The sequence below is a fragment of the Choloepus didactylus genome, chromosome 14 (assembly GCF_015220235.1).
Source record: "Choloepus didactylus isolate mChoDid1 chromosome 14, mChoDid1.pri, whole genome shotgun sequence".
Taxonomy (NCBI): Eukaryota; Metazoa; Chordata; class Mammalia; order Pilosa; family Megalonychidae; genus Choloepus; species Choloepus didactylus.
Window position 1 is genome coordinate 89,838,981 of NC_051320.1, and position 26,759 is coordinate 89,865,739.

The following is a 26,759-nucleotide window of genomic DNA, read 5'->3' on the forward strand; positions in this document are numbered from 1 at the left end:
ACGATATATTTAAAATTCTGAGTGAGAAAAATTTCCAACCAAGAATACTTTATCCAGCAAAGCTCTCCTTCAAATTTGAGGGAGAGCTTAAATTTTTCACAGAAAAACAAATGCTGAGAGAATTTGCTAACAAGAGGCCTGCCCTACTGGAGATACTAAAGAGAGCCCTACAGACAGAGAAACAAAGAAAGGACAGAGAGACTTGGAGAAAGGTTCAGTACTAAAGAGATTCGGGATGAGTACAATAAAGGATATTAATAGAGAGAGGGGAAAAATATATATGACAAACATAAACCAAAGGATAAGATGGCTGATTCAAGAAATGCCTTCACGGTTATAACGTTGAATGTAAATGGATTAAACTCCCCAATTAAAAGATATAGATTCACAGAATGGATCAAAAAAAAATGAACCATCAATATGTTGCATACAAGAGACTCATCTTAGACACAAGGACACAAAGAAATTGAAAGTGAAAGGATGGAAAAAAATATTTCATGCAAGCTATAGCCAAAAGAAAGCAGGTGTAGCAATATTAAGCTCAGATAAAATAGATTTCAAATGCAGGGATGTTTTGAGAGACAAAGAAGGCCACTACATACTAATAAAAGGGGCAATTCAACAAGAAGAAATAACAATCATAAATGTCTATGCACCCAATCAAGGTGCCACAAAATACATGAGAGAAACACTGGCAAAACTACAGGAAGCAACTGATGTTTCCACAATAATTGTGGGAGACTTCAACACATCACTCTCTCCTATAGATAGATCAACCAGACAGAAGACCAATAAGGAAGTTGAAAACCTAAATAATCTGATAAATGAATTAGATTTAACAGACATATACAGAACATTACATCCCAAATCACCAAGATACACATACTTTTCTAGTGCTCACGGAACTTTCTCCAGAATAGATCATATGCTGGGACATAAAACAAGCCTCAGCAAATTTAAAAAGATTGAAATTATTCAAAGCACATTCTCTGACCACAATGGAATACAATTAGAAGTCAATAACCATCAGAGACTTAGAAAATTCACAAATACCTGGAGGTTAAACAACACACTCCTAAACAATCAGTGGGTTCAAGAAGAAATAGCAAGAGAAATTGCTAAATATATAGAGACGAATGAAAATGAGAACACAACATACCAAAACCTATGGGATGCAGCAAAAGCAGTGCTAAGGGGGAAATTTATAGCACTAAACGCATATATTAAAAAGGAAGAAAGAGCCAAAATCAAAGAACTAATGGATCAACTGAAGACGCTAGAAAATAAACAGCAAACCAATCCTAAACCAACTACAAGAAAAGAAATAACAAGGATTAAAGCAGAAATAAATGACATAGAGAACAAAAAAACAATAGAGAGGATAAATATCACCAAAAGTTGGTTCTTTGAGAAGATCAACAAGATTGACAAGCCCCTAGCTAGACTGACAAAATCAAAAAGAGAGAAGACCCATATAAACAATTAATGAATGAAAAAGGTGACATAACTGCAGATCCTGAAGAAATTAAAAAAATTATAAGAGGATACTATGAACAACTGTATGGCAACAAACTGGATAATATAGAGGAAATGGACAATTTCCTGGAAACATATGAACAACCTAGACTGACCAGAGAAGAAATAGAAGACCTCAACCAACCCATCACAAGCAAAGAGATCCAATCAGTCATCAAAAATCTTCCCACAAATAAATGCCCAGGGCCAGATGGCTTCACAGGGGAATTCTACCAAACTTTCCAGAAAGAACTGACACCAATATTACTCAAACTCTTTCAAAACATTGAAGAAAATGGAACACTACCTAACTCATTTTATGAAGCTAACATCAATCTAATACCAAAACCAGGCAAAGATGCTACAAAAAAGGAAAACTACCGGCCAATCTCCCTAATGAATACAGATGCAAAAATCCTCAACAAAATACTTGCAAATCAAATCCAAAGACACATTAAAAAAAATCATACACCATGACCAAGTGGGGTTCATTCCAGGCATGAAAGGATGGTTCAACATAAGAAAATCAATCAATGTATTACAACACATTAACAAGTCAAAAGGGAAAAATCAATTGATCATCTCAATAGATGCTGAAAAAACATCTGACAAAATCCAACATCCTTTTTTGATAAAAACACTTCAAAAGGCAGGAATTGAAGGAAACTTCCTCAATATGATAAAGAACATATATGAAAAACACACAGCCAGCATAGTACTCAATGGTGAGAGACTGAAAGCCTTCCCTCTAAGATCAGGAACAAGACAAGGATGTCCGCTGTCACCACTGTTATTCAACATTGTGCTGGAAGTGCTAGCCAGGGCAATCCAGCAAGACAAAGAAATAAAAGGCATCCAAATTGGAAAAGAAGAAGTAAAACTGTCATTGTTTGCAGGTGATATGATCTTATATCTGGAAAGCCCTGAGAAATCGACGATACAGCTACTAGAGCTAATAAACAAATTTAGCAAAGTAGCGGGATACAAGATTAATGCACATAAGTCAGTAATGTTTCTATATGCTAGAAATGAACAAACTGAAGAGACACTCAAGAAAAAGATACCATTTCCAATAGCAACTAAGAAAATCAAGTACCTAGGAATAAACTTAACCAAAGATGTAAAAGACCTATACAAAGAAAACTACGTAACTCTACTAAAAGAAATAGAAGTGGACCTTAAAAGATGGAAAACTATTCCATGTTCATGGATAGGAAGGCTAAATGTCATTAAGATGTCAATTCTACCCAAACTCATCTACAGATTTAATGCAATCCCAATCAAAATTCCAACAACCTACTTTGCAGACTTGGAAAAGCTAGTTATCAAATTTATTTGGAAAGGGAAGATGCCTCGAATTGCTAAAGACACTCTAAAAAAGAAAAACGAAGTGGGAGAACTTACACTCCCTGACTTTGAAGCTTATTATAAAGCCACAGTTGTCAAAACAGCATGGTACTGGCACAAAGATAGACATATAGATCAATGGAATCAAATTGAGAACTCAGAGATAGACCCTCAGATCTATGGCCAACTGATCTTTGATAAGGCCCCCAAAGTCACTGAACTGAGTCATAATGGTCTATTCAACAAATGGGGCTGGGAGAGTTGGATATCCATATCCAAAAGAATGAAAGAAGACCCCTACCTCACCCCCTACACAAAAATTAACTCAAAATGGACCAAAGATCTCAATATAAAAGAAAGTACCATAAAACTCCTAGAAGATAATGTAGGAAAACATCTTCAAGACCTTGTATTAAGCGGCCACTTCCTGGACTTTACACTCAAAGCACAAGCAACAAAAGAAAAAATAGATAAATGGGAACTCCTCAAGCTTACAAGTTTCTGCACCTCAAAAGAATTTCTCAAAAAGGTAAAGAGGCAGCCAACTCAATGGGAAAAAATTTTTGGAAACCATGTATCTGACAAAAGACTGATATCTTGCATATATAAAGAAATCCTACAACTCAATGACAATAGTACAGACAGCCCAATTATAAAATGGGCAAAAGATATGAAAAGACAGTTCTCTGAAGAGGAAATACAAATGGCCAAGAAACACATGAAAAAATGTTCAGCTTCACTAGCTATTAGAGAGATGCAAATTAAGACTACAATGAGATACCATCTAACACCTATTAGAATGGCTGCCATTAAACAATCAGGAAACTACAAATGGTGGAGGGGATGTGGAGAAGTTGGAACTCTTACTCATTGTTGGTGGGACTGTATAATGGTTCAGCCACTCTGGAAGTCAGTCTGGCAGTTCCTTAGAAAACTAGAAATAAAGCTACCATTCGATCCAGCGATTGCACTTCTCAGTATATACCCGGAAGATCGGAAAGCAGTGACACGAACAGATATCTGCACGCCAATGTTCATAGCAGCGTTATTCACAATTGCCAAGAGATGGAAACAACCCAAATGTCCTTCAACAGATGAGTGGATAAATAAAATGTGGTACATACACACGATGGAATACTACACGGCAGTAAGAAGGAATGACCTCGTGAAACATATGACAACATGGATGAACCTTGAAGACATAATGCTGAGCGAAATAAGCCAGGCACAGAGAGAGAAATATTATATGCTACCACTAATGTGAACTTTGAAAAATGTAAAACGAATGGTTTATAATGTAGAATGTAGGGGAACTAGCAATAGAGAGCAATTAAGGAAGGGGGAACAGTAATCCAAGAAGAACAGACATGCTATTTAACGTTCTGGGGATGCCCAGGAATGACTATGGTCTGTTAATTTCTGATGGATATAGTAGGAACAAGTTCACAGAAATGTTGCTATATTATGTAACTTTCTTGGGGTAAAGTAGGAACAGGTTGGAAGTAAAGCAGTTATCTTAGGTTAGTTGTCTTTTTCTTACTCCCTTGTTATGGTCTCTTGGAAATGTTCTTTTATTGTATTTTTTTTTTTTTTTTTTTTTTTTTTTTTTTTAATTTTTTTTTCCATACAGTTGATTTAAAAAGGTAAAAAAAAAAAAAAAAAAAAGGAAAAAAATATGTAGTGCCCCCTTGAGGAGCCTGTGGAGAATGCAGGGGTATTGGCCTACCCCACCTCAATGGTTGCTAACATGACCACAGACATAGGGAACTGGTGGTTTGATGGGTTGAGCCCTCTACCGTAGGTTTTACCCTTGGGAAGACGGTTGCTGCAAAGGAGAGGCTAGGCCTCCATATGGTTGTGCCTAAGAGCCTCCTCCCGAATGCCTCTTTGTTGCTCAGATGTGGCCCTCTCTCTCTAGCTAAGCCAACTTGAAAGGTGAAATCACTGCCCTGCCCCTCTACGTGGGATCAGACACCCAGGAGAGTGACTCTCCCTGGCAACGTGGAATATGACTCCCGGGGAGGAATGTAGACCTGGCATCGTGGGACGGAGAACATCTTCTTGACCAAAAGGGGGATGTGAAAGGAAATGAAATAAGCTTCAGTAGCAGAGAGATTCCAAAAGGAGCCAAGAGGTCACTCTGGTGGGCACTCTTACGCACAATTTAGACAACCCTTTTTAGGTTCTAAAGAATTGGGGTAGCTGGTGGTGGATACCTGAAACTATCAAACTACAACCCAGAACCCATGAATCTCGAAGACAATTGTATAAAAATGTAGCTTATGAGGGGTGACAATGGGATTGGGAAAACCATAAGGACCACACTCCACTTTGTCTAGTTTATGGATGGATGAGTAGAAAAATAGGGGAAGGAAACAAACAAACAAACAGACAAAGGTACCCAGTGTTCTTTTTTACTTTAATTGCTCTTTTTCACTTTAATTATTATTCTTATTATTTTTGTGTGTGTGCTAATGAAGGTGTCAGAGATTGATTTAGGTGATGAATGTACAACTACATAATGGTACTGTGAACAATCGAATGTACGATTTGTTTTGTATGACTGCATGGTATGTGAATATATCTCAATAAAATGAAGATTAAAAAAAATAATAAAAAAAATTAAAAAAAAAATAAAACAGATACAACCTACCAAGTGCACTGTGTGGTTCTTAGTAAGTATTCAACAAAGAGGGCAACCATGAGAGAGAAAGAGGGAGCAGACTGACCACAAGGCTGGATGTCAGGCAAAAACAAGGACTGTCCCGTGAAGCTGGGACACATGGCCATCTGAAGGAGGGGCAATTTTACAGAGGTCATTTACTTGTGTCTGAAACATCACACTTGGATTTTCTAAGTGGTTTTAGTTCTCTTTAACACATAGCTTTATGTGTGTATGTGTGTGTGTGTATATATATATATCTAGAGAGAGAGAGAGAGAGAGAGAGAGGGAGATTGTTCACATACCACACAACTATCCAAAGATGCAAAGTATACAATCAATTGCCCATGGTACCATCATACAGCAGTGCATCCACCACCACAATTTCTTCAATTTTTAGAACATTTTCATTACTCCAGAGAAGAAATAAAGACCAAAAAAAGGAAACTCAAATCCTCCCATACCCCTAACCAACCCCTCCATTATTGATTCATAGTTTTGGTATAGTACATTTGTTACTGTTGATGAAAGAATGTTAAAATACTTACTAACTGTAGTATATAGTTTGCAATAGGTATATATTTTTTCCTATATGCCCCTCTAATATTAACTTCTAGTTATAGTGTCATACATTTGTTCTAGTTTGTGAGAGAGATTTCTAATATTTGTATAGTTAATCATGGACATTGTCCACCACAAGATTCACTGTTTTATACATTCCCATCTTTTAACCTGCAACTTTCCTTCTGGTGACATATGTGACTCTGAGCTTACTCTTTTCACCACCTTCACACACCATTCAGCACTGTTAGTTATTCTCACAATGTGCTACCATCACCTCTGTCCATTTCCAAACATTTAAGTTCACCCTAGTTGAACATTCTGCTCGTAATAAGCAACCGCTCCCCATTCTTCAGCCTCATTCTATATCCTGGTAATTTATATTTCATGTCTATGAGTTTACATATTACACTTAGTTCGTATCAGTGAGACCCTGCAATATTTACCTTTATGTGTCTGTCTTATTTCACTCAATATAGTGCCCTCAAGGTTTCTTCATCAACCCATTTCTTTTAAGATGGTTTTGCTCACACACCATACATTCTGTCCTAAGTAAACAATCATTGGCTCCCTGTATAGTCATGTATTTATGTATTCACCACCATCACCACTATCTATATAAGGACATCTCCATTTCTTCCACAAAGGAGGAAGAGTCAAAGAAGGCAGAGAGACAAAAGAAAAAGAGAAACAGAGAGAGAAATAGACAGAAAGGAAAAGACAGGAGTGGTATATAGCTTTGGCATATTGCCTTTGTTATATTAAAGGAAGCATAATGTAATGTTTCCATTAATTATAGTCTCTAGTTTGCATCATCGCGGCCAGCGGGTACCAGGAGGACAAAAAGACCCCCTGGGGGTGACACCGCTGCCCAGGCCCCCTTACCATCTCCGGTTTTGCTGGGGTTGGTGGGTTCGGGAGTGCTCAGAGGCCTGAGGGGGATGACGATCTCATCAACATTCACCCCCACTTCCGCGTGCTTCTCGGAAACATGGGAGAGGAGTTCCGACTGACTTGGTGAGAAGAGGTTACAGCATTTACACATGAAGATGGCAGTGTTCTCTGTTAGAAAAAAAAAAAAACCTGTCATTTCATTTGTGCAAAAACAATGATCACTTCTAATTGCCAACGAAAAATCCTGAAGGGCCCCTCTGAAGCAATCAGCAGCCTCAACAGGCTGCATCCCTCTCGTGGATGCCTCCATGGGCAGCCAACTCCCATCCAACTTCAGATGCCCCAGTGGTCAGGATTTTCTGTCCCCAGTGTTTTAAAGCCTTGGTATTTCTAGACAGTGTTGAATATGAACTTCCCTGATACCCAAATCTACCCACAGCCCAGATTCCAGTATAGCTACAGCAAAGAAACTAATAATATGGTACTTGAAAAATTAAATCCTTCCTTTGAATGAATGAGCTGCATGCCAGCAGTTACGTATTCTAGTTAGAAGATGCAAGGAAGAACTGAACAAAATGGCATTTGGCAAGGGCCAAAACCTCTCACCAACCATAACAGGAACTAGGACAAGAAGGATGGGAATCCGTTGCCTTTTTTGTCACTTAATTCCTATTTAAGGCATTATCGCTACTCACAAATATTTACTAATGGTACATTATGTTCATCCCCATTATACTAGGCGGGAAAACATAATGAGAAAAAAAACAAGCACTCGTTTTGGGATCTGATGAAATCATTATAGGCATAGATAAGAATATTAAATTTAGGATTCCAAGAACAGTTAAAAGCTAGGTTTTTGATTTTCACTTACACTGAAAAGACTAACCGGTATGATGGAGAGGACAAGAGCTTTGAAGCCAGACAGACACGTACTGAATTTCCAGTCCTAGTCCCTAAATGCTGGAAGCCGGGCGGCCTTGGAGAAGCAGCAGTGCCCTCTCAGGTGCTGGAGCTAAACAGGAAATGCATCAGAGTCCCCACTCAGCAGCAGGAACACGGGGCTCTCGAGAGGTAAGCCAGAACCCTGACTCGACCCAGCTCTCCACCTACTCTGGGCCCTTGTCCACACAGAGAACAGGACTGGAGAAAACTACCCTTGAGGGACTGCTCCCCACGACGTTCACCAGCAGTGGCCTCACGGGGAGGCAAGGCTGTCCAGCAATCATCCACGATCCCCAGTCATCTACGCTTACCTGGCACTGGACAAATAGTTCGTTCCTGCTCCCCTCTCCTCATCCCCACCTCGCTCTCAGCTGCTGACCTTGCCTCCTATTTTGCGGGTGACTGAGCTTGTACCTCGACTTACCAGGCCTGGGCCAGGGGACCTGATATCACCCCCTGGGGAGGGTAGTAGGTACGGGCGTTAGTGCCCTCTGCAGCCCCCCCGAGCCTGAGGAGCGAGGTCAAGGCGGCTCCCTTTTCCTCACCCAAAATGTCACGGGCAGGGGAGGCTTGCCGGAGGAAACCGCCTTTCTCCCAACCGCCCTTTCCTCACTTCCTTATCTTGCCCACACACTCCCCTGTGCCAAGGCAACTCCTGCCACCGCCAGCGCGCATGCACCATGGCCAGAACAACTCCCGCCCGCTGCAACGGCTCCTGCGTCCTCTCAGAACCAATCCTAGCCCCTCTCCCTTCAATATTGCCATTTAAGGCTACTTCACCTCTTTTCCAGCCCTGCCCTTCTTACCAGCCTATATAACCTGTAATCACCCCTAAATAAACTCTCTCTTTGGCGCATACTCCTACTGGATGAAGAATGTTTTGTCCTTATCGCCGCCCTCCACACCTTGCACGCCTCCCGCCGAGGACCTGGCCAAGTCCTCCGCCTCGCCCTCGCCTCCGGGAAAGAGCCCCCGCCGCCGGTACCCTTTAAGCAGCCCCGAGAGCTAAGGGCTCAGCTACCGGCCGCCACTCCCCCCAGAAGCAGTAACCGCGACCGCAACTGGTGCCCCGTGTGAGGAGCGTCTCCACACAACAGTTCGGCAGGTCGCCCGCTCGCCCGGACGCCTCTCCAGCTTCCCGTTTCCTCGCCTGCAAGGTAAGGGCCGCCTCTCCTTCGCCGCTTCCGGAGCCGTGGGAGGTTCACTGCTCCGAAGCCGCTCCTCCCTTCCCCCACGCTCTCTTCGTCCGGTGGGAGTGTGCGCCAAGGAGAGCTCTCTTCGTCCTCTTGTATGCGCACTTCTATGACCCCCGTTCCTCCTAACGCTCTCCCTCTTCCCCTCCATTACTTTGCTGTGGTTCTTTGTATCTTTGTTTCCTCATTTGGCGCCGTGTGCCTCTTTGCAACCGCCCCCCCCAACTGCTCCCGTTGCCAAAGGGCACTGCTTTCCGCTCTCGCCGTCTCCTTCGGCCTTGCGGCCACAGTTTATCTCATTCTCTCTGCTCGGTAAACAACCCCCCCTCCTCCCCCCTCAGCTATGGGTAATCGTCTGTCTACGTGCCAGGCACCTCAAGTTCGTGCTCTAGCGGGTCTCCTAGACACGCATCGCTGTAAAGTGTCTGTTCAGCAGCTGCAAGTATACTGGGACCTCCTGCTGCCCTTTAACCCATGGCTCACCACTTGCCATCTTTGGGACCCTGTTACTTATGATCGTCTAATTGATCAAGTCACCAACGCCATGGAACATGAGAGCAAGCGCTTCCCTCCCGGCTTGCTCCCCACCTTGATAACCATCCGCTCCTGCCTTCAAGGCTCCCTCCCCCCTGATCGAGGCCCCATTAAATCCAAGGAGGCCCTATCAACCCAGCCAACAGATTCAGATAGCGATATTAATTCAAATCATAACTCGGACACGGAGTCCTTAGTCGAGCAGATTAACAACGCGCTCGAGGTGACTCCCAAAAAGCAAAATAACACTGCGCCACGCCAAGATGGCGAACTTCCTCCTTCTTTTTCCATCGAGGGGAGGAAATGCTCCGGCGATGACATCAGCCCTAAGCTGGGCCGGAATGACATCAGCCCTAAGCTGAGCCGGAAACCGCATACGCTTTACCCCGCCCTTCCACAGGGCGGAGCTAGTCCGTCATCTTGTGCCTTGAACCCCGCCCTTTCACAGGGCGGGGCTGATCCACCATCTTGTGTCTTAGCCACGCCCACCGCGCCGCCATCTTGCGACGCTTGGGGCCTCCCACTCCCACCTCCCCCTTCGGCAAGCTCCCCCTCGAAGCCGCTACCGGCAGCTGCCGCCGCTCCTTCCACCCCGCCGACTAACAACCCCTGGCTGCCTTCTACACCTCAAGGCAACCCTTGGGGCAATGCTCCCCCTACCCCCACTCCCGCGCCAAGCCCTCTTCAAGCGCGTCCTCCTTTCTCTCGTGCTTTTCGCTGCTTTCCTCTTAACCTTGCCCCCACCCCACAGAAACCGTATGACTGGTATCCCATTGACTCAGATACTATCAAGCAGCTTCGCAGGGCCGTCAAGGAGGACGGGTTAGGTAGCCCATACGCTTCCCAAATACTGCAGGATCTCGGCATGGACTATTGCATCCCCCAAGACTGGGCCTCGCTTGCCCGTTCCATTCTTAACCCCGGTCAGTTTGTTGACTGGCGTGCTCACTTCCAGGCGGAAGCAGCTCAGCAAAGTGAGCAAGACGCAGCCCTTGGAGTCTATCATCCCCCTGAAGCCTATTTGGGCACTGGAGCATTTCTAAATGCGTCTGCTTATATTAATGTCCCTGCCACCTTCTGGACTGTCCTCAGAGGCATCGCCTTACGCGCGTTTGCCAATTGCTCTGCCCGTCGACCTGACAAATTTACCAAGCTCTTCCAGGAGCCGAATAAGCCTTTCACCACCTTTGTCTCCAGAGTCGAAGAAACCTGCGCTCAAAAGGTAAGTGATCCCCAGGCCCAATATTACATGTGCCCATCCTCAAATCCTGGAAAATCGTACTGTAATTCCCCCAACGAGTACTACTGTGCATACTGGGGGTGTGAAACATTAGCCACTAATTGGAAGCCTCCTGTTCCTGATCATTACCTTACCCTAAAGTGGGCCCCTACAGGGTGCAAACTCCCTACTGTTAACTGGCTCGGCCAAGAAAGTAAGGGATCCTGCACACATCTTAATCTTACAGTGCAGCTCCCCACTGATCCCTCCTGGTTACTCAGTCAAACTTGGGGCTTCAGAATCTATGAGAAAGGAACCGACCGAGAATCACTTATTCTAATAAAAAAGGAGGCTATAAGCCAACCATACCAAAATACTGCTTTAAAAACACCCTCTGGCATAGGTCCCAATAAAGTCATTAACCCTCTTTTTCCACAGCCCTCCAGCCGCACCTTAGCTCCGACTAAACGCACTTCAACTACATCTCAAACACCACCACCCCAGCTTCCTCTGCTCCCTTCTCGTTATTCCTCTCCCCTCCTCAGCCTCATCCAAGCCGCCTTTACCTCAGTAAACTCCTCCAACCCCAATTTTACCTCATCCTGTTGGCTTTGCCTCTCCACCTCTTCCTCACTATACGAGCCCGTTGCCTCCAACCTCTCCTTTTCAGAAAGCACAGAAAACAACCCCTTGGAATGCAATTGGAATACCTCTGCCATCCCCCTAACCTTTCATTCAGTCTCCTATACGGGAAAGTGCGTCTGCCCTCGCTCCGGTAACTCTCCCGACCTCACTGCCTGTGCCAGCTACTCATCTCCCAGCAGCTCGGCAAAATTTCTCATTCCTCATAACTCCTCCCAATGGCTCTGCTCCTCTACAGGACTTACCCCCTGTCTCAGCACAAATATCATCAGTGAATATAAAGAAACTTGCCTCCTAATTGTCCTTATCCCTAGGGTCTTATACCACAGCGAAGAAGACTTCTTCCTCCGTCTGGAAAAAACTGCAGCTCCTGCCCTTCTGCAAAAGCGAGAGCCCATCACCGCCCTCACAATTGCCTCCCTCCTAGGTCTTGCCGGCACTGGCACCGGAATCGCTGCACTAGCCAGTCAAGGCTCCGCCCTAACTCACCTCAGGGCGGCTGTTGACGAAGACATTCATCACTTACAAAACGCTATTTACCATCTAAAAAATTCTGTCAATTCCCTCTCTGAGGTAGTGCTCCAAAACCGCCGAGGTCTTGACCTTCTCCTCCTCAAAGAAGGAGGCCTCTGCGCCGCCCTAGGAGAAGAGTGCTGTGTATATGCCAATTCCACAGGTCTCGTCGAGGACAGCCTGAAGAGGGTCCGAGAGGGACTGGAAAAGCGTAAAAGAGATCGTGAAGCCACCAGTTATTGGTCCAGTTTTTTCACTCCCATTCTCCCATACATCCTTCCTTTTCTTGGCCCCTTATTAATAATTATTCTAGCTCTCATCTTAGGACCCTGCCTCATCCGCAAAATTGTCCAGCTTGTAAGGAAACAAACGGATGCCATTTTTTCCTCGTTCGTGCAAATCCAGTATCAGCGACTCGCCACCTCTGACGCCCCCCACTCCAAGATAACAGCCAACCCTCCGCGACCTCAACGCCACCGGTCGACTCGCCAACCGCGAGGCCCTTCTCAATCACCTGAACATCGTTCTCGCCTCGAGTTCCAGCTTCTCTGAACCCCTGAACTTTAAACCCCTCACCTTCGCCCAGCCCGCTGCAGCGAAGCCATTGTCAAGCGCCCGGGCACCACACCAACACTGAGCTCCAGCCTCGCTGAGCCACCGTCAACCCCTTTTTCCCTTCCCTGACCTCCCCCTTCCCTCACCCTTAGCGGGCCTCTCCGGTAAAGCCTCTTCCTCTAATTAGAAAAGAAAGGGGAATTGCGGGTGACTGAGCTTGTACCTCGACTTACCAGGCCTGGGCCAGGGGACCTGATATCACCCCCTGGGGAGGGTAGTAGGTACGGGCGTTAGTGCCCTCTGCAGCCCCCCCGAGCCTGAGGAGCGAGGTCAAGGCGGCTCCCTTTTCCTCACCCAAAATGTCATGGGCAGGGGAGGCTTGCCGGAGGAAACCGCCTTTCTCCCAACCGCCCTTTCCTCACTTCCTTATCTTGCCCACACACTCCCCTGTGCCAAGGCAACTCCTGCCACCACCAGCGCGCATGCACCGTGGCCAGAACAACTCCCGCCCGCTGCAACGGCTCCTGCGTCCTCTCAGAACCAATCCTAGCCCCTCTCCCTTCAATATTGCCATTTAAGGCTACTTCACCTCTTTTCCAGCCCTGCCCTTCTTACCAGCCTATATAACCTGTAATCACCCCTAAATAAACTCTCTCTTTGGCGCATACTCCTACTGGATGAAGAATGTTTTGTCCTTATCGCCGCCCTCCACACCTTGCACGCCTCCCGCCGAGGACCTGGCCAAGTCCTCCGCCTCGCCCTCGCCTCCGGGAAAGAGCCCCCGCCGCCGGTACCCTTTAAGCAGCCCCGAGAGCTAAGGGCTCAGCTACCGGCCGCCACTCCCCCCAGAAGCAGTAACCGCGACCGCACTATTTCACTTGAAGCAGCCAGAAGACAACTTCTGGGAGCTTCCTCCACCATATCTGCCAACCTGCCCATACCTGCCTGTCCACTTGCCCGCCCCTGCTGACATGAAGCTCGGCAAATGCAGTGGCACGCAAGTGGGTATCGGGGGGCAAGTGGGAGTGGCCCTCCCCAGCAGGGCAGCACCTTATCAATGACACTGTCTAGGATTGCCAGCTCATGGAGAGAATAAAAAGCAGTTTGGTTATTGCTTTTCAATTCTCCAAAGACAATGATCGCCTGTGCCCGGGGGACTACTTCCACAGCCCCCCACCCTGGAAGGTCACTGGGCAAAGGGCAACGCAACCACTTGTGTGCCCCAAAAGCCAACCCCTCCCACCAACTCAAAGACTGTTCCAGTAATTTTTGCTTCTTTCCCCAGATCATCCATATTTCCCTCTCTACTGGATCTTTCCCAACTGCCTGGAAACTACTATTTTTCCCATCTTAGAATAAAAGAACAAAACAAAACCTCTTTTAGCCCCAACTCCCTCGCTCTCCCCATCCATTTTTCTTCTCTTTACGAAAAAACTCTCCTAACACAAAGAGACATGAGAAAGGTGATACTGCACGAGTAAAGACAGAGCCCCCTTCCAGGCACTGGGGTCATGGGAACAGAGGCCCCTCTGGATTCAAAGAAAGGGTTTTCACATGGGCAAGCAGCAGAGGTAATAACCTAAGAGAATTCCTTCCCACCAAACAACACAGGAAATAGAAATTTAACAAAGCAGAACACTGCTTTGTCGATGAAAATCTGTCATGAATACTGCCAATCAATATTTTATTTTTTCCAATAAATGCTTTATTGCTAAGGAACCCAAAATGCTTCCCAAACAAGAAGAGATAATAGCAATACTTCTTTCTTTACATGAGGACATGCTGTTTTCAATGCACTCCCGGCTGATTCTACAGCAATCCCACGATTTAGGCAAAAGACCATTTGTAATCCCCAGTCTACAGGTGAGGAAACTGAGTATAAGCAGCTTGTCCAGGCTGTGGTTGGCCGGAAGCAGAGATCACCCTCTACTGCCTGCTCTTGACATGAGACATGTTTAGCTATAGCCCTTGAGCCACATTTCCCCAAGTTAATGCTAAAGTATTTATGACTCCACAGTCAACCATGTCTGAAATGAACATCACTGCAGAGGAGACTGTAGCCCCAAAGTCAGTGACACTGTCTAGGATTGCCAGCTCATGGAGATAATAAAAAGCAGACAACTTTTAGTTAGTTTGGTTATTGCTTTTAAATTTTCCAATTCCAGACCCATGCATCTCCATCGACTGAGCAGTGACCCAGCTTTGCAGGTGCTGGGGATGCACTGATGAGTCAGGACAAGCTCCAGGCCCTGCCACAGAGAAGGGCAGCATTTCACAAAGCAACCACGTCTTACAGTTTTTACCGATGTCACTTCCCAACTGGCCTGTAAGTATGCTTGAAAAAGAAAATTCCATGACATTAAATGGAGCAGAACTTCTGGGGACCACAGAGTTATTGTAAGGAGTCTCCTAGTACCTAGTCCTAGGTACCACAAGCACTGCCTGGAGACTAAATAAACCACGCTCACAACTATCCTTGACAAAATTGGAGACTGCTATAAATAAACCACTCTCCAGCTATTCTGCACAGCCTGAAGGACTGAGCATCCCAGGGTGGCTCCTGGCCAGCTGTTGTCAGTTAACACATACCGCCTAAGTGCCCTCAGGGTGTCCAGCTGTGTCAGCAGAGGGAGGGCTCTGGAGTTCATGATATGGTGGTGGAGAGAGTGCACTGGCTTAAGCCAACTCCTACACAGCCGGGGGCTCAGCTATAAGATGAGGAGGAGGAACAGTGGGGCGGACCCTCACCCAAAGGGTACCATGAGCAGAAGAGGCTTCCCAGCCAGGGGCAGCTGGAGCTCAGTGCCGCAGGATGGGGCATTCCAGGAAGAGTCAAGTGCAGGGCGAAAACAGACCAACAGTGATGTGGGGGCAGGGGCAGGTGGATGGGCCTGATCTGCTGACGGTGCAAGACCTGTGCCTACAGGTGCAGGGCCAAGGCAGGGACCAGCGATCAGGTGGCCTGAAGGGCCCAGTGCAGTCATCTCAGTGCCCACTGGCAGCTCTGAGGAGGGCCTGACACCATGTGGGAAAGGTCCAGCCTGGCAGGGGACAGCCCATGCTCTGGAAAGAGGCTCCCACAAGCGCCTGCCCTCCTGAATGCCCTCCACGGACCCATCACACCATTCCCCTGCCTTGTTCAACTCAGTGCCACCTGTATCTCGAAGAGAGCACGATTCAGGGCAGCCTGAGGGCTGGAGGCCCGGTGAGTGTGCTGAATGGTGGGGATGAGACCGACACCAAAGCGACTGTCCAGTAAACTGGCCTGAGATGCAGATCTGGAGAGGATGAGTCAGGCCAAGTGGGGGGATCCTGGCAGGACAGGGTTGCCCACAGGAGCAGGCAATGCCAGATGGGGTTCAAGAAGGAGAACTCTGGCACAGGAGCCAAACAGTGGGAGCAAACCAAGAGTCCATCAGCAGATAAACAAAAATGCAGTCTATCCATGTGATGATTACTTAAAAAGGAATGAAGTTCTGATACATGATGCGACATGGATAAACCTCAAAGATATCGTGTTGAGTGAACTAAGCCAGACACACAAGGACAAATATTGTATGATTCCACTTCTATGAAACATCTAGAATAGGCAGATTCATAGAGACAGGAAACAGATTACAGAGGGCCAGGGGCTGGGGACGGGGGGAGAGAAGGGATGGGGAGTTTCTGTCCGGGTGTTGAAAAAGTTCTGGTAATAAACTGTAGTGATGGTAGCACAACACATGGATATGGTTAATATCACTGATTCGTACATAAGAAAATGGTTCAAGTGGGAAATTTTGTGTTGTATATTTGTTACACAATAAACATTTTTTAAAGGAGAGAGAGGTGCACCGAGACACACAAACATGGGGTCAGCACCCAAGGGATGTGTGAAGCCAGAAGACAGAAAGTTTCAAGAAATCAAATCCATCTAAAAGGCAACAAAAGAAGGCCAAGCACTTAGTGACAGAGAAACCCTCAAGAGAGGTAGAAAAGGGGGGAGGAGCTAAAACAGCAGCCCCAGAACAAGGTCGGTCACAGGAGCAGCGTGAGCAGAGGGGGTGTCATCAGAGAGGAGAGGGCTCCATCCTGAAAAATGCAGCAAGCTCGATGTTTCAGTTTCCAGCTGCTAAAACAAATACTATGCAATGGGTTGGATTAAACAACAGGAATTTATGGGCTTCCAGTCTTGACCCTAGGAGAAGTCCAAAATCAAAGTGACATCAAAGCAATGCTTTTTCCCAGAAGACTGTGGCATTCTGGGGCTGGCTGCTTGGCGATGCTTGGTCTTTGGCTTCTCTGACATGGCAACACACACGGGGTTGGCTTCTCCTTTCTCTTCTGGGTTCTGCTGACTTCCAGCTTCTGGCTATTCCTTGTGGCTTTCTCTCTCTGTGTGATCTTCCTGATAAGGCCTTCAGTAATAGGATTAAGACCCATCCTGATTCAGCTGGGCCACACCTTATCTGAAGTAACCTCAACAAAAGGTCCTATTTACAATGGATTCACACAGGAATGGATTAACTTTAAAAACATGTTTTTCTGGGGTGCAGAGCTACAAACCACCACATATGGGTAGGGGAATCACTGGAATCAGCAATAAGAAAGAGATTAGTAGCCTTGGAGTCTAAGATTCCCAAAGAGTGGCTGAGCTTGGACCAAGGCCATTATCTTCACAAAACATGCTGCTGCCCTGAGAGCCCAGGAAAGGCCGTGCCACCGAGAGGTGGGCCCATGATGGCAGGATGGCCGCCAGTGCTCAGCACATGCTCAAGAGAAAAAATGATTTTGATTGACTAAAAGGCTTCTAGTTTGTATTTAAAAGCAAAAGGCCAAAGTTTGTATTTAAATTACAAAAATAATAAGAGGCCTCATCAGCAAGGGTGGAACACACTTTAAGAGAGCATATGAAAGGGTCAGTGAGGAGGTGGACAAATGTTTCCACATGGGGCAGCCATCTAGGTTAATTCATCTGCAAGGCCTGGTCTGAGCTGTCCAGAGGAGCTTTCCAGAAAGGCCTGGTGCCCAAGACCACTCCTTCCTATGTCATTCTGTGAGGCAGCCATGCACAAGGGTGCATGGGGGTCTGGGGCCCTGCTGGTCTGCTGATGGAGAACAAACACTGCCATCAGCAAAAGGACCAAGGGCCTCTGAGATGCTCCCTCATAACTTATGACCGTAATTCTACTTCCGGAGATCTTGACTTCAAATTATCCTAAATGTGAACAAGGACCGCACAGACGTTCAATGCAGAGTTCCCAGAAACAACCAAAGTGCTCAACAGTGGACAAATCATGGCCCATCCACACCATGAAATACAGTACAACCACAAAAAATCATATATTCAGAGATTCTTGAATGACATGGGGAAACACATATAACAAATGTCAAAATGTAAAGAATGAGATCCACAACTATTTGTACACATACAAATTGTTGATAATGTACGGATGCTACTAATGAACAGAGGGATGGAAGGACAGTCAGTCAGCCTGAAAGGGAATACACCAAAACCCCATTAAACTCTTCTTTTTCTAATCGCTTTTATATTTCCTATAATGAGCCCATAAAACTCTTAAAAATCAGAAAACTTGCTAGGCCCTCTGTTCTAGTTTGCTAATGCTGCCGGAATGCAAAACACCAGAAATGGATTAGCTTTTACCAAGGGGGTTTATTTGGTTACACAGTTACAGTCTTAAGGCCATAAAGTATCCAAGGTAACACATCAACAATCGGGTACTTTCACTGGAGGATGGCCAATGGCATCCGGAAAACCTTTTAGCTGGGAAGGCATGTGGCTGGCGTCTGCTCCGGAGTTGTGGTTTCAAAATGGCTTTCTCCCAGGACGTTCCTCTCTAGCTGCAGCTTCTCTCCAAAACGTCACTCTCAGTTGCTCTTGGGGCGTTTGTCCTCTCTTAGCTTCTCCGGAGCAGAAGTCTGCTTTCAAAGGCTGTCTCCAAAATGTCTCTGTAAATTGCAGCTCCTCTCTCAGCTCCTGTACATTCCTCAGAGTGACCCTCTTGGCTGTAGCAAGCTCACTCCTTCTGTCTGAGCTTATATAGTGCTCCAGTAAACTAATCAAGGCCCATGCTGAATGGGCAAGGCCACAGCTCCTTGGAAATTATCCAATGAAAGATCTCACCCTCAGTTGAGTGACCACATCTCTACAGAAACATCCAATCAAAAGTCTCCAACCCAATCAACACCAGTACACTTCCTGCCCACACAAGACTGCATCAAAGATAATGGCGTTTTGGGGGACATAATACATCCAAACCAGCATACCCTCTAACAAGCAAGGTACTGCATAAATGTAGTGTGCATGACCCCGCACTGAACGCACAGGAGAGGTCTGTGTCTTCTTCAAGGCTGCATCCCCCAGTCTGACGTAAGACTCGACACATATGTGAGCTGAAGTGTATGCAGCAAAGAATGACCTCTGTGAGTTGAGGGAGGGGAGACACCTGAGTGGGCCTCAAAGGGTGTCCAGGGCCCGGACAAGCAGCACAGGGTCACAGGACAGGAGATCAGACTTCGGAGGGCACCAGACGTGGTTCCAACCACCCACTCCACACTGTGCTGGCAGCGCCGCAAACATCGTCTTATTCTCTGTTCCCCACTTCTCTGCAAGCCAGGTCTCAGCAACCCTCTTGCAGATGCGGGACTGAGGTTCAGGAGAGCTGACCTCCCCTAGCCACATGGTCAGGAGAACACAAGGGAAAGGCTCAAGCCCAGATTTACCTGACCAGAGCCAAGGTCTTCCCTGCACCTGGTGGCCCTTCCAGGGTCAGCATTTATTAGGAACATCCAGCCACACAACAGCCAGCAGGATGACAAAACCCCACCAGACACCAACATTTCTATGCCCACGTTCACAGCAGCAATACTCACGACAGCCCAAGGGTGGAAACAACCCAAGCATCCATCAGCAGATGACTGGATAAACAGAATATAGATGGAATAGTATTCAGCCATAAAAGGGAATGATACTCTGACACATGCGACAACATGAGGAACCCTGACAACATTATGCTGAGTAAAGAAGCCAGACCCAAAAGACAAGAACTGTAGGATTACTCTTCTGTGAAATATCTAGAATAAGTAAATTCATAGAGACAGAAAATCAACTACAGGTTAATGGGAAGTTATCACAAATAGGTATAGAGCTTCTGTTTGGAGTGATGAAAATGTTTTGGTAATGGATAGTAGTGATGGTAGCACAACATTGTGAATGTAATTAATGTCACTGAATTGTACACGCACAAGTGGTTAAAATGGCAAATTTTATGATATATATAAAATCATTGTTTTTTTAATTCCACCAGGCAGCCGAAGAAACCCTGAGCTGTGTGGGTGGGCGGCTCTATTTTGCTACTAGTGATGCATCCTTGTATTTAAAAACACCCCGTCCCAAAGCCAGAGCAGAGAGGTGCACTTAGACTCTTGCATATAATCTACAAATGCCTCCCAGACCTCCAGGGAGGAGGGGAACTGCACACTCTGGAGATGTTCACAAAGCGTATATAAACAACAAAATGCCAACACACTCAAAGAAAGCGCCAGATCAGGCTGCATCTCCCAAATATTAAGAATTGTTAATCCTCCAAAATAACAACAAAGGAACTATTTTCATTTTTTATAGTAGACTAATATGAAAAAAGTGCATCTTGTACCCTGAAATATCATCATAATTGTGTTGTCAGCTAATTCTGATGAAGATGCTGTAATTTGCATACATTTTTAGGTCCCATCACTGTGCATTTGTCCTTAATAAAAGAACTCAGAGGAAAAATGACATTTTCAGCACAAGGAAAAACACAGAAGTTCGGGGTCTGAGCATTCAATTTCCCATGAGTTATCTGCCAGTTTTTAACCTTCTGCTCCATACTATTAAAAAAAGGAAAATCTTAAAATAACTATAAACAAGTCCTCACTTCCGACCTCTGACTTGCAAACATTCCCAGCCAGGAAAAGCCAGGTCCTGCCTGTGTGCCTGGCCCTCCCGTCTGCTCACTATCACCACGTCTGGAGATCTCGGGAGGGTGCGGAGGCCTCTGGCCCTCATCTGAGCCGTCCCCACTACCGCAGAAGGTAATAAACTGCAAAGGTCAGTTCCAGGAGGTTGGTTGGACACCTCTGACTCTGGGGAGGGTCAGTGCAAGTTAAAAGGTCATCCATGGGCTGGCTGCTGCTCCAGCCCCTTCCTCTGGCTGTGGGCAGCAGAAGCAGTCAGCTGGAGGTGGCCTGCTGCTCCTAAGGGACCCCACCTCCAAATTTGAGGCCCACAAGGAAAGGGGTGAGGTCATGTGATCAGCCAGCTTACAGGATGCTCTGGCACACAGCACACAATCAAGGGGACCCTCCCCTTTGCAACCATCCTCTGCAAGGGTGAGCTTCAGGAAGACTAGGGCAAAAAGAGATTCAGGCATTTCTGGGTCAACCAGTCCTTACAGCTTTTATTATTATTACTATTTATTACAAAAGTTACAGGATGAACACATACTCATTGCAAAATAGTCAAATAATACCAAGCATATAGAACAGAGATAGCCCTCTCATCACTCCCCCTGAGGACCAGAGCCTCCTGATCCTCACTGAGCAGAGGGTAGAGTGTATCCTTCCAGACCTGTTACTGAGCATTAGAGAGACAGACAGACAGCAAGACAGACAGAGACAGACAGCGAGCAAGAGAGAGCAAGAGCAAAAGAGGGAAAAGTAACACCATCTTGATAGCATTTAAGCCTCAGGCAAAGCCCTGGCACCACTCTGGGATGCCCCAGGCCCTGTGCCCCATCCTCCCTCCCTCCTGCCTCCCCTGCTCCGGCTCCCAGAGCTGGGCTCAGCAGGAAAGGAGGATGGAGGAGGTATCCGGTGTCACTGACATGAGTCTCAGGAGCCCCAAGTGAAGACTCAAAATACGTTTTCCCAAAATGTCAGGAAATAGTACCAAGGTCTGGGAGGGCTTGTGGAAAATGCCTGGGACTGGGTGTCAGAAGTCCTGGATTCTGGCCTCTGGCTATTTATGGGCAAGTCACTGAATCTTCCGGACTCACAAAATAAAGGGGTAGGAGCAGAGTAGCCTCGGAAAAGAAGTCCCTGCAGACCCTTCCAACCCAGGTTTAAAGATCCAGGAGTGACCCAAACACAGAAGCTCAGATTCACTGTGGATCATGTGGGCTTTCATGGGTGACTGGGGACACGGAAACACCACCATGTGTGGCCTGGTTTCTACATTTCAAACGTTTCCTTAGACGCGAACCTAGAGAGGTTTTCCTAAGTTGGGGCCCACCTGCCTACTTGGGGCCAAATCCAGGGAGTCCCAGATGGGAGAGAGCTGCCGGGACTGAGAAGACCCTGAAATGTTTTGATCCAAATGAAAGTTGACTAAAATGAGAGCCAAAATGTAAGGGCGAGCTGGAGGTAAGAAAAGAAGTGGAAGGCAGGCAGTCCAGGGGAACGGATGGCAAACGCCAAGGCCTTCCAGGGGGGCGGGCGGCGATGGAAACGGCAGAAGCCCTCAGGTGTCGGACAGCAGGGGGTCGTGCAGCCTGTTGAGGTCACCCTTGGCATACAGCATCCCAGGACACACATACGTTTTCAAGATGCTGGGGCAAAAAGTTCCAGAAAGATGTAGCAGATGCTTGATTCTCTATTCTTCCTACCAAGTACAGCTTAAAACCCTGGGCATTATATATAAAACAAATATAAGAAGACTGCAAGTTGGAGAGTGGGTGGCTGACCGGCTCGCAGCCTTGGGACTTGGGGAACGTGGCAGGGAGTGCCCTGGTTTTGTTTTGTTTTGTTTTGTTTGCTTCACATGACATAGACGGGAGCTGCAGAAGCCAGCACTCTATAAACACCAGCAAACGCAGACAAAAACAGCCCCAGGGAAAGCCTGCACTCCAGCCAAAGGACCGAAAGGACTGGGAAGGGACAGCCAACCAGGACAGAAACTTTTAGACAATAACCGTCAAAACAGGCAAACACCACAGAAAGCACTGCGGCCCCACCCCAGCAAAGGCACAGTGGGGAGCTGGCGCTTCCACCCCCACCCAGCAGTTAACAAAGCACCCCTCCCACTCCCCACTGCAGTGATGTCAGAAAGTCTGGTGGAGAGCTGGGACTTCCATCACCATCCAGCAAGAATGAAACCAAACACACACATACACACACACACACAGGGTCAATGGAGGCATGTAGAGGAACTTGGACCAGAGCAGTGTCACAAGGAGCCTGCTAAAGCACAGGATGTAAGTCAGACCCAGACTCTCATAACATAATACCCAGACTGTCTAGGTTTCAATCAAAAATTCCTCCCCATAGAGGGATGTACCTAATCACCATTGGTGAGGAAGTAGAATGTGCAGCCCATCTGGAGGGCAGTGTGGTGGTTCCACAGGAAGCTAAGTTTGGGGTTGCCATATGGTCCTGCAACTTGGTTACTGGGTATACACTAGGAAGAAGTGAGAGCAGGGACACGAATGATCATTTGCACAGTGGGGCTTATGGTGGCAGTATTCATGATTCACAATGGATGGAAGTGGCCTAAAGGTACATCAACTGATGAACAGAATGGCAAACTGTAGTGTATACATACAATGGAATATTAAGCAGCCAGCAAGAAGGAACGAAGTTGTGAGACACACAACTAGGTGAATGAAACTTGAGGACAGCAGGTTGAGTGAAATAAGCCAGAAGTGAAAAGACAAACATTATAATGCCTCACTAATATGGACTAACTATAATGTGTAAACTCTAAGAATTGAGTCTGAGAGCACAGGTAATCACAGGAAGGCTTACTGTAAAGGTTCCTAGATTGTAAGCTCTCATAGCAGTTACATCTATTCCTGAGTTCTAATGGCTGTTTCTAAATTCTGAGTTGCTGAGCTCTGTGTATAACCTGGTCAGTCCCTGGAACTTCAGGTATCTGTGTGACGCCTGAGACTCAGAGCCAGAGTCCAGCAGGTATGAATGTTAGCATTACCCCATACAACAAATGTTAAAGAGTCTGAAAAAGAGATCAGACTTCAACTAGAGATATGAATGAAACGGACTTGGTTAGGACTAAGGTAAATCAGACTAAAGGATAAAGGACAATATTGACAGTGTTTCAAAACTTCAACTTCTGAGTGAGACCAAAAGAAGAGATGTTTATCTGGTGCAAAATCTATATTTTCTGTGGCACACTAAATGCATTAACTTGTATGGTCAGTTTATTCAAACACCATAATTACATGGAACTTTGAATAGGGAGTGAGATCTGGTTGGTTTGTACAAGTTAGACTGAAGCCCCGATACATCCCATAATAATTTGGGCAGAGACTAAAAATACATTTACAAAGCCCTCTTGAGGGACTAGAGGAAAATGTGGAAATATTAAACTTCCCCACCTGGGGAATTACTGATATTCTCACAAGCATTGGAGCTACCAATTTAGAAGGCTGAGCCCTCGATCTTTGGGGCTTGCCTTATGAAGCTTTTTACTGCAAAGGAGGGGCTAAGCCTATTTATAATTGTGCCTGAGAGTCACCCCAAGAGAACCTCTTTTGTTGCTCAGATGTGGCCTCTCTCTCTAAGCCTACTCTGCAGGTGAACTGACTGCCCTCCCTCCTACATGGGATATGACTCTCAGGGGTGTAAATCTCCCTGGCAATGCAGAACATGACTCCCAGGGATGAACCTGGACATGGCATCGAGAGACTGAGAAAGCCTTCCTGACCAGAAGGGGGAAGAGAAATGAAACAAAATAAAGTTTCAGTGGCTGAGAAACTTGAAATGGAGTCAAGAGGACATTCTGGAGGTTATTCTTACGCATTATATAGATATCCCTGTTTAGTTTTTAGCGTATTGGAATAGCTAGAAGGAAATATCTGAAACTGTGGAACTGCAACCCAGTAGCCTTGATTCTTTAAGACAATTGTATAACTATATAGCTTATACTGTGTCCATGTGTTTGTGAAAACCTTGTGTCTCACACTTCCTTTATCCAGTGAATGGACTGACGAGTAGAAAAATGGGGACAAAAAGTAAATGAAAAATAGGAACAGATGGGGTATAGCATGTTTTGCATGTTCTTTTTTATGTTAATTTTTATTCTTAATTCTTTTTTTTTTTTGCAGTAATAAAAATGTTCAAAAATTAATTGTGGTAATGAATGCACAGCTATATAATGGTACTGTGAAAACTGACTGTACACTTTGGATGCTTGTATGTATGCGAATATATCTCAATAAAATTGAATTTTAAAAAAATCACTCCACACACCAAGAATCAGGAAGATCTCAACTTATATAAGAAAAGACAATCAAACAGATACTAACACCAGGATTCTCTGACAAGAATGTTAAAGCAGCCATTATAAAAATGCTTTAATCAACAATTATTAGCATGATTATAATATCGGGGAAAAAAGAAATTCTCAGCAAAGAAGTAGAAGATATAAAGAAAAACCAAATGGAAGTTTTAGAACTAAAAAATACAATAACAAAAAAAAAAAAACCTTCAATGGATGGGCTCAACAGCAGAAGGGAAACAAGAGAAGAAAGAACCAGAGACCTTGAAAACAGAACAATAGAAAGTACACAATCTGAATAACAGAGAAATAGACCTGTGGACTACAGCAAAAGATCTAGCATCTATGTCATTAGTGTCCCAGAAGGCGAGGAAAAAGAGGGTGGGGTTGGAAAAGTACTCAAAGAAATAATAGCTAAAAATTCTCAAATTTGGAAAAAGACAGATTCAAGAAGCTAACAAAAACCCACAAAGGAGAAAACCAAAGAAAGACACATCATGATCAAATTTCTGAAAACTAAAAACAAAGGAAAAAGCTGGAGAGCAGCAAGGAAAAACAATTTCTAGATAGAAAAGCAATCTGAATGACAGCAGATTTCTCATCAGAAACCATAGGAGCCAGCAGAAAGTGGCAACATTTTTCAAGTGCTGAAAGAAAAGAACTATCAACTCAGAAGTCTATCTCCAGCAAAAATGTCCTGCAGGAATGAAAGGAAAATTAACACATTCTCAGATGATGGAAAATTAAGAGAATTTGTTGATAGCAGAACTACCCAGAAAGAATAGCTAAAGGGCGTTCTCTAAACAGAAAGGAAATGATAAAAGAAAGAAACTTGGAACATCAAAAAAGAAAGAACACAGAAAGAGTAAAAATGTAGATAAATACAACAGACTTTCCTTCTCCTCTTGAGTTTTGTCAACTATATTTAATAGTTGAGGCAAAAACTATAACTCTGTCTGATGCAGTTCTCAATGTACATAGAAGAAATACTTAAGACAACTATATTATAAATGGAAGAGGGTAAAAAGATATAAAGGCCAGTGAGGTTTCTACACTTTACCTGAACTGGCAAAATGTCAACAACTAGTTCCGTACCTTGACTGTTGTGGTGGTTACACAAATTCACACATAAGGTAAAATGGATTAGAACTACACACACACACATTGTTCCAACATCAATTTCTTGGTTTTGATGTTGTACAATACTTATATAAGATGTAGCCCCTGGGGTGAACTGAATAAAGGGTACACAATTATTCACAATTGCCAAAATAGGGAAGCAACCCAAGTGTCCATCAGCATAGGAACAGATAAACAGAATGTGCTATATCCATATAATGGAATATTTTTTAGCCATAAAAAAGGAATGCAGTTGTGAATACATGCTACTACATGGACGGATGGACCGTGAAGCCATTGTGTTGAATAAAACAAGCCAGACACACAAGGACAAATATTGCATGATTCCTCTTCTATGAAATATCTAGAATAGGCAAATTCAGAGAGCGAGAAGGTAGGGAAGAGATTACCAGGGACTATGGACAGAAGAGAATGGAGAGTGACTGCTTAATAGGTACAGAGTTTCTGTTTACGGAGATAAAAAGTTTTGGAAATAGATAGTGGTGATGATAGCACAACACTGGAAATGTAATTAATGCCACTGAAATGTACACTCAAAAATGGTTAAAATGTCAAATTTTATGTTATATATATATATATATATATATATATGTTTCCACAATAAAATAAAAAACAATTTTTTAAAGGGTACACAGGTCCTCTCTGTACTATCTTTGCAACTTTCTGTGAATCTATAATTATTTCAAAATACGAAGCTAAAAAAGAAAATACTGTGGCAAACAAAGCATGCTGGTGGGCTATCAATCTGGATCCTCTGGAAATTATCTT

General features: G+C 45.1%; 1 protein-coding gene across 1 annotated transcript in view; it reads right to left on the reverse strand.

The window, feature by feature from the left end:
• Positions 1-26,759, reverse strand: part of ZFAT (zinc finger and AT-hook domain containing) — a 422,711-nt gene that overhangs the window by 229,700 nt on the left and 166,252 nt on the right. The window contains 1 exon segment of the mRNA XM_037803015.1: positions 6,971-7,147. Within this exon segment, the coding sequence (XP_037658943.1) occupies positions 6,971-7,147 (177 nt within the window).